Raw genomic sequence first — 12524 nt, 5'->3', positions numbered from 1 at the left:
AGAACATACCCTTGAAAAGTAAATTAGATTTTTAAAACCCTCTTACTTTCAGCAATCAAAGATGTAACACGGGGAGAAGTCAGCATTTTTAATTACTTCTTACCTGACAGTGGTTTTTAATATTACTTTCAGGTGTAGCAAAATACAGAGGTGGATTACATACCAAAACCACCTTCAAAATAAACCTTTTTAAATGGTTTTAAAATCTTGTCACTGAGCTCTTGATCTGACACCTCCCATCACCAGCAGCTTTAAAAAAAACAAAACAAAAAACTGAATTGGGATCAAACTTGGATGTTATATTTATTTTTAAATATCCACACCTGAATACAATCTTAGAGCCTGATCCTGCAAAGAGAACTGCAGGGGATGGATGCCTTACACTTGAGGTGAAAGACCAGCTCCACTGGAGTCAATAACAAAACACACATCAATGGGGCCAAGATCTCACCCTTTGACTTCAGTGGGTTCCAGGTGGGTGTGCGTTCTTTTTGCAGGACTGGGGAATCGTATCTAAAATTAATATGCTATTTAGCACTTTCCCCTCCACTCCCTTTGTTTTCCTCTTGTTTCATTTTGTTCCTCTCTCTCATCTTCTATTAGGAGTAAATGGATTGAATGTCTGTTTAGAAAGGATTATAGGGTGGAGGATCAAGAGAAGCCTGGCCAGGGTAAAGAACCTGCAGTGTTTGTTGTAAGCACTTTTTCGACAAAGCCCTCAGCATTAAGGACAATAAAACAAATAAATTATACCAGATGCTACATTACCTGACCCCACAACATAATTGTGGGAAGGGATATTGCCAAGGTTATAAGAGATACAGCCATTGCTTCTAAAAGCAGGTAATGTTTTATATTATCTTAAAATGAATAATTATTCCTGTTTCTAGCACTAGCATAGTTCAGATTAACTGACACTTCTGCAGCACATATTCATGATTAACATTATCACTTTCCCCTGTGACTCAGTCTATACTGGCATATGGAAGCCCCGTAATTCACCACCATGTTCACTGGTGCAGCAGCAAGACTGGTGGTAGCAATGGTCTACTAGAAGCTGTAGTTAAGGGACGAGAAAATGGTGGGGGGGGTGTTGTTGTTTCCTTTGTGCATTTAGTAGACAGTGCCTAATAGAGTGAAACTGACTCTTTCTCCTGTGTAATCAGTTAGTGCCTGATCTTGCATCTTGGTGTGCTACTGAACCTGAGTATATAGATGCATGGGCCCACATTAATTGATCGGAGTGCAGAATTAGGCCTTAAGACATTGTCCCCATTTTGCTTGTGAGTCTTGTACGGGGAGAGAAAAATATTTAGGGTGCACTTTTTACATTTCCCTCTGAATAGAAGATTAGTGACCTGCACAATTACATGGAGTTGAGGTGAAAATGAATTTGTCTGCAGCTGAGGCAGGTTTGTGTTGGCTCCAGTTACATACAGTACATTAGCAGCAAAACAATTAAGCAGGATTCCTTGAAAATATATTTTTATGCAGTGTTTAAGTAAGGTACATAAAACATGGCAAAATAGTTTACAGTTTTACCCACACATGCAGAGATGGTATGTAACTTTTTCCACAATCTTCAACTTTTCCTTGTTTTTTCCCCACAAGTTTCAACTATCCCTGCTCATCTGTGTAAATTCCATGCAGATCATTGGCTCAGTCCTCTTCCCATCTCTTATTTGGCATTAAGCTCTCCATGGAAAAGGCATCACCTCTGTAACAATATACATGTGTGTTTATTCTTCCAATCTGATGGCTGGTCTGTCAAGTCTTTCTACTGGAGATTTATATTTCTCTCTCTTATCTTGCCCCAGGTCATTCACAACCTGGAAGGATGTAGGATATAGTAGCCAAGTATCCTGCTATATCTAAGCTGAAGTTGTCATGTAATGGCTGCACTGGTTCCCCTTTGTGCTGGCTACCAGAGTCACATCTATTATCTGTAGGAGACATGAAGTCACCCATAGAACACTTTGGAAAACATTTTATTTAGAGACCATATTGCTTCGATATCATATTTCTTTCTCCTCCCTTGTTTTTTTGACTCCTGGGGAAAATAGGGTGTTTGCTAGGTAGAGGTCCATTGGCTCATCTTCCTTACTGCTCACTTCAAGTCATAATCACCTGTGATACTGCCATTAATTGCTCTGCATTTGATGTCACATCAAACAGACAGAATTATGACTCAACTCTTTCTAAAAATTTCCCAAAGTTGCCAACACTGGTTCCACTCCACTGGGAGCTCTAGCATAGATGGGGCATTTTGTATTTCTGTTGTTTGGAAGGAGGTTTTCGTTTTGAGTTTTAAGACACTATATACGTCAGGCTTATTCTGAGAAGAGGTAGATGACATGGCCCTTAAAATGTCTGGCACCAAAAATGACCCATCTACATGAGGGTTCACCCAGTGTTGCCATGCTGATGTAGATAGAGATTAGTGTGTGTGTGTAAAAGCTGGTCTACGAACAGAATTTACCTTGTTTTAACCAAAGGCATATGTGTTTTTAATCTGATTGGTTTGCACAAATTCAATCCAATGTAGACACACTTATCAATTTAAAACTGATTATAACAACTTAGCTTGTGCCTGTAAAGCCTTGGCTGAACACAAAAGTTGTACCACTTTAACTATACCATTATAACTACATCCACACTAGGGGTTGTACTGGTTTGCCTATATTAGTAAAAAATTACATCCCTACTGATAGTAGCTCAAGCCTAACTTGGTTCAAACCAACCAACACTACCCCCTGTGGACAGTTAAATTGATTTAAAACACTCAAACTGATTTATCTTAAGGGCTAGTCCACCCTTAAAAATCTTACTGAAAAGCTCCTCTTCCAATACAGCAAAAACTAGACCAGAACAAGGCACCTTTATACTGATATAACTGCATTTCCACTAGCAGAATGGTACTGGTTAACTCTCCTGGTAGAGTTAAAGCAGTACAACTTTTTAGTGTAGACAAGGTAAATTGAGTACAAAATGATTTAAACTAAGATGATTTAAGACACTCTTAAAACTGTTTAGAGATGCTCTTAAATCAGTTTATCATCTGCTTGCTGCAGGAACTGACTCTAGTTCCTCACACCATATTCTGAAGCCCTTTGCCAACTCTAGAGAGTCAAGGACAATGGAGATTGCACCATTTCCTTTGGCAGGCTAGTCCCTAATCTGTTAGATCCTGAGGCTTTCCTGACATTCTGCCTGTTTTCTTTATCACTTTTCATCCTAGTTACATACACCTCTTCTATCACCATAAATAATTATTTCCTCTTCTTGGAGTGAAATCCTGGTCCCATTGAAGTCCACATGGCAAAATGTCCATTGACTTCAATGGGGCTATGATTTCACCCTTGGTATTTATCTAATAGTGATAACTAGTTATGATTACAAAGATTTGCTACTTTTAAGGGTGGTTTAGCCAAGCTGCACCTATCTAACTGTTTTAATCTTTCTTCGTACATCAGTCCCATCTATTAATAGGCTATAGAAACAGAAGTGTCTCTAACAGAATGTTGTCCAAAGTTTCTCTTGGGACATAGGTGGTTCTCTGAGGAAAGGTATAGGATCATGTGTACACACAGGTATTTGTATATTGGACATGCATTAACTGAATGGATAGTAGGAGCTAGTTTTAAGGAGAAAAAAATTAGTGGTGGTTGATGATACCTGAATGTGTGAAAACAAAACTACCGTGGAAAAAAAGTATCAAACACTAGGTAAAGATCAAAAGGTATCTGACTCAGAGTACCCCCCATCCTGTTTTGAGAAGCCTCCACTGGTCTGTCCCTCCCCACTATTGTGCTCTGGAGTTACAAAGAGACAGAGCAGTAATAAGAAGCCTCCGCTCTTATCATCAAATCTGCACCAAAATGCGTGATTCACACATTCTCCACAGCCTGCCTCTCCCTTCTTATAATTATCTCTCCTGGTAATCCTTTGAGCCAGTAGAGGGCGCAATTACTCCGCTACCAGTGCGGAGGGTGCAGGCGTGAAAATTCTTTTTGTGGCCAAAGCCAGTAGTGGTGCAGTAGAGGCCTCTAATTTTTATTTTCCTGCAAGCTGTAAGGGGGGAAAGTGCTGTCATACCTAATTGCTTCCCCGAGGTTTGTTTGTGAGTGCATGGGAGGTAAAGGAAAGTTTGTTAAGACGCAGGGGAAGCAGCTTAATCTGAGCAGCAGGGGAAGGACCCGACTCTTTTGACCCTTTGAAGCCAGCCGCATTTTAAAATGGTGCAAATCACTCTCGGGAATTTGGTTTGTCTCTCCCTGGTTGGCTGTAAAAGGATCTCATGCCAGCAAGGTGAATACGTAAGAGACAAAACAGGAGAGAGAGAGCGTAACTAGGGGACAACTAGGTGAACCTGTGAAACAGGGAGGGGTAGTGTGAAATCAATGGCATGTTGGGAATCCCAGGTGTCTGGAATAACTGGGCAGTATCAGTAGCAAAGAATCAAGGAGCCGAGAGCAGGCGGGGATTTTTGCGTGGTAGAGAAAAGAAAGAGTTAACGGTTTTCCCTCCCTCTTTTTACCTGGGAGATGAACCTGGCGGAGCCGCCCGTCTGCTGGGATAAGGGCAGGCTGAGCCTGGCTTCCTTTGCCTCTTTGCAATCTCCACGGAGAAAGCTTTGCACCTGAGTCTATCATTTGGGCGGAGCTAGCCCACTATTTTTTTTCCGGGGGGGAGATACTTTTAAATTAAAAAGGACATCGCGGCTTTGGCGGGGACACCAGCTTGCAGCAGCTATTTGGGGAGTGAAACCAATTGTCTCTTGCCCCTCTGCTTGGGTTTGCTCCGTCTAATAACCTCCCTCGGCATGAAGCGCTTGTCAGCCTCCTTCTGCTTTTTAACCCTGTGCACGCGCTAGGAAATGCATGCGGGGGATAACAACCCGGGGAGATGTGCTAGAGAGACCCGGGCAATAAACGCCCCTTCTGCTCTGAGCACATTTTAATATTTTCCCCCGTTTACGTTTTCCTCTCTGCTGCCTTCGCTTTTGCACCAGCCTCTTTTCTAGCTGCCCCGCACCGTTCCTTTCAGCGCACACCTGAGGCGCGACTCCTTGCAAACATCTCCAGCCTTTGTTTCGCAAAGCGGCGCAATGGCAATAGGTGGTTTATGCCCCCGAGATGAAAGCTGGGGGGGGGGGGGTGTTAGGCGACGCCGGCTTGCAAAACAAGAAAAATAACCATCGCTCCAGCCCCACGATCGCGGCGGTCAAGGTGGTCACGGAGTGACCTGCGTTGCACGAGGATGGGTTGTATTTTCTGTTGCATGGGTGGAAAGGCGGCCAGGGCCATGTCCGAGGGGCAGGAGCAATTGCAGCGATCGCGTTAATTCATCTCTGGTGAGCTACTATGTTTACTTCCGTTTCTCTCGCTTCTAGTACAACGCAGCCTGTCCCCCTAGTCCCTCTCCTCCCCCCTAGTAATAGCAGCCGCTTTTACACACTGCGGCGGCAAACAACATAGTCCTCCTCATGCACCAATCCCACCCCTCGCGCACTCCGCCCGGAGCCCTGCTTTGGCGGGAAAGGAGGCGGAGCCCTGTTATAAAAGCAGCGGTGCGGGGCGCCTGCCAGCTCTTTGCAGTGGCGAGAGGGAGGGCGACGGGCTCGCACGGTAGCAGGCGCTGCGCCGCCTCCTAGTCAAGCCCCCTCCCCTCTCACGCCGGCCGGCCGGCGCTTCACAGCCGAGCGAGCGAGCAGGCGAACTTCCGACCGCCTTGGACTTACAATTCCGTCTGCGAGGGGCAGGCGCGGAGAGTCGCCGGGAAAGGCGCTTCCCCTCCTCCTGCCTGCTGCTTTTGTGGGATAATTATTGCGGGAACTGGGGGTTTTTGTCTTTTTCTCCTTCACTTTTTTTTTTTGCACCGTCTTTAATCCGCCCCCCGCTGCATAGCCCAGCCGGTGCATCGGAGGAACCGGTGAGTTTGCAAAGACGCGTTCGCCTCTTTCGTGGGTAGGGCTCTCCCCGCAGGGAGAGGGGCTGCCCCGGGTTTGCACCCTGGGGGGTGCTAGGCTGGGTGGCCCCTTGGTAAAGCGCTGAGCTCCGGGGGTGGCTTTAGCTGGGAAGTGTGTCCAGACGCAGTGACACAAGGTGTGTGGCGGCAGCAGCAGCCCAGAGCTGCAGCACGGGCAGCCTATGTGTAAGGCGCGCTCTGCCTTCCTCATTCATTGCACCGGGCTCTTTAAATCGGGCTTTTCCCCTGGCGCTTCAGTGTCCCCTGCAGCCCCGGGCGGGGGGGAGGCGGGCGCTGGGGTCTGGAACCGGCCAGTGTCCCGGTTGGGTGCAGGGCACACGGGCAGCGGAGTCTGGTTTCCCCCTGCTCTTTTGCAGCCCAGGGGGGGCGAGGCTCGGGCCAGCTGGGTAGGTGGGGAGCTGCCACTCCTGGAAGCCGCTGGAGGGATTCGCTCCGCTTTCCCCCAGTTGCTGGCCCCGGCTCTTGCCCTGCCGGGGAAGTGGGGCTGGGCAGAGGGGGCCCTGGCCCAGTTACACCGCTCTCCAGCTGGGCTGGACAGGCGCGGGGGGGGACCAAGAGCCGGCTCCCGAGGAAGGGACGGAGCCGAGCCGGCGAAGACCTGGGGCCGGGGCGGGGGGAGGCGAAGGGGCGGAGAGGAGCGGAGCGAGAGTGAAGCGGGGGCGGACGGCGGCGCAGGGGAGAGAATCCCGGGGAGCCCCTACCGCTGGGGGGGGCACAGCGGTCGCCGCCCTCCCCTCTCTTAAGGTGGTTCCGGCTTTAAAGAGGCGCCGCAGCGCCCGCTGTCCAGCGCGGCGCACTGCGGGTGCGGGCGGGCGGGTCGCTTGCTCCCCGTTTTGCACCGGAGCGAACTGCGGGCTCGTAGTGTGACCCGCGTGTCCTCTATTGATGGGGGGGGGTCGGTGGCTGCAGCCCACTCCCGCGCCGCATGGGGGGGTAGGTGACCCCCCTTCTCCACCGGGGGCGTCTCCCCTGTGTGTGCCCCGTTTAGTGCGGGGTTCCGGGGGGGCTGCGCCCCGTTGTTACCCCGCGGCGCCCTGACCCGTGTCCCCCTCCCTCAGGCACCAGCCGCCGCGATGCCGCTGACCTCGACCCTCCCCAGCAAGAACTACGATTACGACTACGACTCGGTGCAGCCCTACTTCTACTTCGAGGAGGAGGAGGAGAACTTCTACCTGGCGGCGCAGCAGCGGGGCAGCGAGCTCCAGCCGCCCGCCCCCTCCGAAGACATCTGGAAGAAGTTCGAGCTGCTGCCCACGCCGCCCCTCTCGCCCAGCCGCCGCTCCAGCCTGGCCGCCGCCTACTTCCCCTCCACCGCCGACCAGCTGGAGATGGTGACCGAGCTGCTGGGCGGAGACATGGTGAACCAGAGCTTCATCTGCGACCCGGACGACGAATCCTTCGTGAAGTCCATCATCATCCAGGACTGCATGTGGAGCGGCTTCTCCGCCGCCGCCAAGCTGGAGAAGGTGGTGTCCGAGAAACTGGCCTCCTACCAGGCGGCCCGCAGGGAGGGGGGCTCCGGCTCCCGGCACTGCCCGCCGCCGCCGCCCTCGCAGCCGCCCAGCCTGGCCCCCTCCCCCGCCTCCGCCAGTACCTACCTGCACGACCTGGGCGCCGCCGCCTCCGACTGCATAGACCCCTCGGTGGTCTTCCCCTACCCGCTCAGCGAGCGATCCTCCAAGCCCGGCTCCCCCAGCTCCAGCCCGGCTTCCCTGCTGGGCGAGGACACCCCGCCCACCACCAGCAGCGACTCGGGTGAGTATCAACCCCCCCCCTCTTCTCTCAGCAGGCTGCCCCAGCGCCTAGCCACACAGGGGGGGCTTCCCTGGGGAGATCGGCAGGGGCAACAGCCCGGCTGCTCCTCGCCTCTTGGGGAGTCACACGTGCAGGTAATTGGCCCTGCCAGGGACTTCCCCGGAGGCCCTTTATGGCTCCAGCTTCCCGTTCCGATAACTTATCAAACAGCGTTTGCCGGCCCCGCGGTAGGCGCTGAGCAATAGCTGCTCCCTCTGTGCGTTTTGGGGCGCGCGCTTGTCCCCTGAATGTACCCTTCGCCTGCCACTCGAAAAGCGAACCGCTCCACGTGTACTGGGTAACAGTGCTGCTGGGTTGCCTTGTCATTTGCTCAGGGTGAATACTTGGAAGGTTTAAAACACGAAAGGCCTGGACAGGACACACAGTTTTGTTTTCCTGCAGAAACTGGTGTGCGTAACTCCTCCCACCCTAAGGACTTCAGTCCCCCTATTGCATGGGCTTTTTAAAATGCCACGTTAGCAAGGCACGCTGAGAGGCTCTGCGCGAATTCAATTTCTTGGGAAACCAGCCCATTGGGGAGGAGGGGGGAGAGGGAGGAAGGTGTTAACTTTCATAACAGGCTCTGAGTCATTCCCCAAAGCTAGAATCTTATCCAATTGAATCTGCCCTCCAGTGACATTCATGGGATGGGATGGGAGGTGCTAGTGAAAGTAGTTGAAGAGAAGTAAATGGGTCTGGGAAAGTGCTTTTTTGTTTAAAGGCATGCTTGTATATCTTTCAAACACAGTTTGAGAGACAAACCCATGTATAGTCAGGGATTGAGCTTGTCTGCCCACGAACTTTATAGTGGCTTTTGGGTTTTTTTCCCCCTGGATTACCCATGAATAATGGGGAGAGCTTCTGAAGGTGCCCTTAGAAACATGTTAAGTAATCTTTGCTTTGGGGTGTTGCCAAAGACTCACTAAATATTTACGGATGGCTTCCATGATTTGGGGGGATTAATTTTTTGCCAGGGTGGCATGGGGTGGGGTAATGCTGTAACATCTGCTGTCAGCATTCAACTTCCCTGCTGTCTGTTCAGAATTACGTAACTTGCTATCTGGGAGGCAGGGTTTGGCAGTCTGGGATGCAGAGTTAAGAATTACAAAAGAGGAGTCTGTTCTTTTTAACAGTACTTCTGTTGAATGTTGGATTTCTCAAAGAAAACATTTTTCAGGGAAATGCAGGTTTTAGAAGCAGATTACAAAATGTTTTTTTTTAAATGGCACCTTGTTCTCCATTATATAGCAAGGAACACTTACAAACTGTTTTTTAAATGTCCCCACAAGTTGACTTACAACAGGGGTATTTTTTCTTCCAGAAGAAGAACCAGAGGAAGATGAAGAAGAAATTGATGTTGTGACAACAAGTGAATCCGAATCAATCACACAACCAACAGAAGAGCACAGTAAGCCACATCACAGCCCACTAGTTCTTAAGCGGTGTCATGTCCCCATCCATCAGCACAATTATGCTGCTCCTCCCTCCACCAAACTTGAGTATCCTTCAGCAAAAAGGATAAAGTTGGACAATGGTAGAGTTCTCAAACAAATCAGTAATAACCGAAAGTGCTCAAGTCCCCGCACATCAGACACAGAAGAAAACGACAAGAGGCGAACACACAACGTCTTGGAGCGCCAAAGGAGAAATGAGCTGAAGTTGAGTTTCTTTGCTTTGCGTGACCAAATACCTGAGGTAGCCAACAATGAAAAGGCACCCAAAGTTGTTATCCTTAAAAAAGCCACAGAATATGTTCTTTCTATTCAAACGGATGAACACAGACTGATTGCAGAGAAAGAACAGTTGAGGAAGCGGCGAGAACAGTTGAAACACAAACTTGAGCAGCTAAGGAACTCTTGTGCATAGATTAGAATAATCTAATCCAGACTGAAATAAAATATTAATATTTCTAATCTTACTCATGAACTATGCCAGTTCGTAAAGTATGGAACCATTGCAGTTGCATGCTGTGCAAAATAACTCAAGACTACACAACCTTGGCTGGATCTTGCAACGGTTTAGCCATAACCTCAAAGCTGCCTCATAATTAATAATTTGGGCATAAGGACAAAATGGGACTTCTCTTCATGCTTGGGGATGAACTTTTCAATGTTGTTCTTTGAAAATTTTGTATTTAAGTCATTTTTCTTAAGACAATTCCAAAATGTTGTCCTCAAATGGCTGTATATATTTACATACCTTATTGCTATGTACATACTTTTAATAAAATCTTTATAGAAAAATGTGCAACATTAATACTCAGCAGTTGTGGCAACTAGGTTTATACTTTGTCTTGAACTTCTGTGCCAGAACATTTCACCATTTTGTGGGTTTTATTTAAATACGTTTTCTTTAAAAAAATGATTTTTATTTTGTTTTTAGATAAATAAATATTTGCCTAAAATATAATTAGTTAAACTATACTCAAGGGTATATTAAGATTGTAAAAATAATTCAAATTTTGTCTTAAATAAAATACATGTGGGGAAGTTGCCAGATTAACAGTCCTATAGATCCCAGTTGTCTACATACATTGACAAAGCAGGTAAAAGCAAGGTTTTTAACCTTGCCTCATCAAATGACTAAACCACTGCTTTTAGTGTTTGTGTAGCGGGGCAGTCCAGTTATTGCCCTTTTCCATTCCATCAAAAATAGGAGTTATGAGAGTGGCTTCCAATGTGATCACCTTTCTATTTAGAACTAAGGCCTTGGCTACACTTGAGTTATAGCACTGGTGGTGGCTTTATAGCGCTGTAACTCACTCCCCATTCACACTGGCAAGGCACATACAGCTCTATCTCCATGGCTACAGCACTGCTTGTACTCCACCTCCCCGAGAGGAATAAAGAGTATAGCACTGCTGTGGCAGTGCTGGGGCACCAGTGTAAACAGGGAATAATCTTAGTACCTTTAACTGACCTCCGGAAGCTTCCAAAAATCCTTTTAAGTGAAGATTACTCTATCTGTCTTGTTGTGATGCCTCTCTTTGTTTTGTTGTGAACTCCAGGCTCTGGGAGCTGCTTATCAAAAAAACAAGCACAGCTCCTGTTTGCTGTGAATGAGCAGAGGCAGGAGGCGCTCCTGTTGGAACACCCACAACTAGTGTTTGCTTGAAGAGAGGGGGAGGAGGGGGCTTGAGGAGAGAAGCAGGGCGGTGGGTGGGTGGGAGGGAGGGACGTGGGGTCCATTTCAGCAATGACTGCTTATCTGGTCTGTGAGGAAAAAAACAGCAGCTGTTTGCTTTCTGAGAGAGAGGGGTGGGGGAGAGGGTCAGAACTTGCAAGGCAGCTGCTGACAGTGTCAGCTCCAAAAATCCTCTCTCTCTCTCTCTTCTCCCCCACGCTCCCTGTCACACCCCACCCCACCCCTTTTGAAAAGCACGTTGCAGCCACTTGAACGCTGGGATAGCTGCCCATAAAGCACCGCCCTAATGCTGCTGCAAATGTGGCTACGACAGTGCGCTGGTAGCTGTCAGTGTGGCCAGGCTGCAGCGCTTTCCCTACTCAGCTGTACGAAGACAGGTTTAACTCCCAGTGCTGTACAGCTGCAAGTGTAGCCTTACCCTAAATTAAGACTGTCTACACTTAAAATGGTAGCAGCACGTCAGCTTTGATACTCACTGTAGCCAGGGGAGGGGTTCTCACATTACTGTGGTGAATCCACTTCCCCAACAGGCTTTAGTTAGGTCAACCAAAGATGTTGACCCAATGCTGCCTACAGAGGGACTTAGGTCATTTTTAACTAAACCTGTAGTGGGGGTGGATTTCTCATACTACTGAGTGACATAGCTGGGTCCATAATTTTCCTAGTGTAGACTGGACATGAACAGAGTCATTTTTGCACCAGCCAGTCCACCCGCTGCGAGGGCTTTCTGTTCCTTCCAAACCATTAAATGATTGTTGTTAACTCCAGAGCTAAATCGTAGGGCCAGGATTTACTATGCATTTTCATTTTCAACTAAGGGCTGGAATTCATTATATATTCATCTTGCAATACAATCCTACACCAATCCTGGAGCATACTAGTGTAAACTCTACTACTGCTTCCTGTATTCATCACAAATATTTGGTGGAACCAAATCAAAATTAAGGAATACAACATGGTAAAAAACAAATGAAACTACTTTTATGTCTACTTTGAATGTTGGGGGTTTTGAAATTAACATTTCTCATTCTGTTACACACAGCAGATAATGGTTTAGCTCTAATGCATGTAAGAACGAAGTGGAAAAAATTCAAAAAAACTTCCATGAACAAAAAATTTTACTGACACATAACCAAACTACAGCAATAGTTATGCCTTCATTTACCTACTCTACAAATTATAGCAAAGAAAGAAAACACTAATTTCTTAACTGCAGATTAAATCTCTGACTGAATCTGACCCAACAGTTTAACTGTCTTGTCACATGACCTCTACAATCAGGAATTAACTCAAATTACTGTTTTTGCCTCAAGCCTTGGAGAAAGTCCCCATGTGTGTAACAATATAGACAACTACCTGCATTAGTCAGACAACTTCTTTCCTCAGACTTTTTAGGTTCATGCCCCCCCTTACTCCTGTCTGCCTCTCTCCTCCCCCTTGTGCCCCCCCCCTCTGCCCCCAGAGCTGGGAGCAGGGCTGTGGCTACCTGGGATGGTAAAGGGGCTGCAGCTGGGGGCAGAGCTGGGGCTGGGAGAAGGACCATGGCTGGGGAGCAGGACTGGGTGGTGCTCCCTCCACAGCTGACCCAGGCCCCGTTG

At 48.1% G+C, this 12524-nt stretch overlaps 1 protein-coding gene across 4 annotated transcripts; it reads left to right on the top strand.

Moving 5' to 3' along the window:
* The first annotated feature begins 388 nt into the window (after positions 1-388).
* MYC (MYC proto-oncogene, bHLH transcription factor) lies at positions 389-10191 on the top strand. 4 transcript variants are annotated; one of them, XM_045007635.1, is made up of 4 exons: positions 389-474; positions 604-843; positions 7047-7743; positions 9104-10191. In XM_045007635.1, the coding sequence occupies exons 3-4, from the start codon at positions 7062-7064 to the stop codon at positions 9646-9648; spliced, it is 1227 nt and encodes a 408-aa protein (XP_044863570.1). In that variant the 5' UTR covers positions 389-474; positions 604-843; positions 7047-7061; the 3' UTR covers positions 9649-10191. The 4 variants fall into 4 exon arrangements, with proteins under 4 accessions (XP_044863570.1, XP_044863571.1, XP_044863572.1 ...); XM_045007636.1 differs by lacking the exons at positions 389-474; positions 604-843 and adding an exon at positions 4770-5353; XM_045007637.1 differs by lacking the exons at positions 389-474; positions 604-843 and adding an exon at positions 5603-5931 and having other exon boundaries at positions 9107-10191.
* The last annotated feature ends 2333 nt before the right edge of the window (positions 10192-12524 follow it).

The sequence above is a fragment of the Mauremys mutica genome, chromosome 2 (genome assembly GCF_020497125.1).
Source record: "Mauremys mutica isolate MM-2020 ecotype Southern chromosome 2, ASM2049712v1, whole genome shotgun sequence".
Taxonomy (NCBI): Eukaryota; Metazoa; Chordata; order Testudines; family Geoemydidae; genus Mauremys; species Mauremys mutica.
This window is presented reverse-complemented; position numbering and strand designations above follow the sequence as displayed.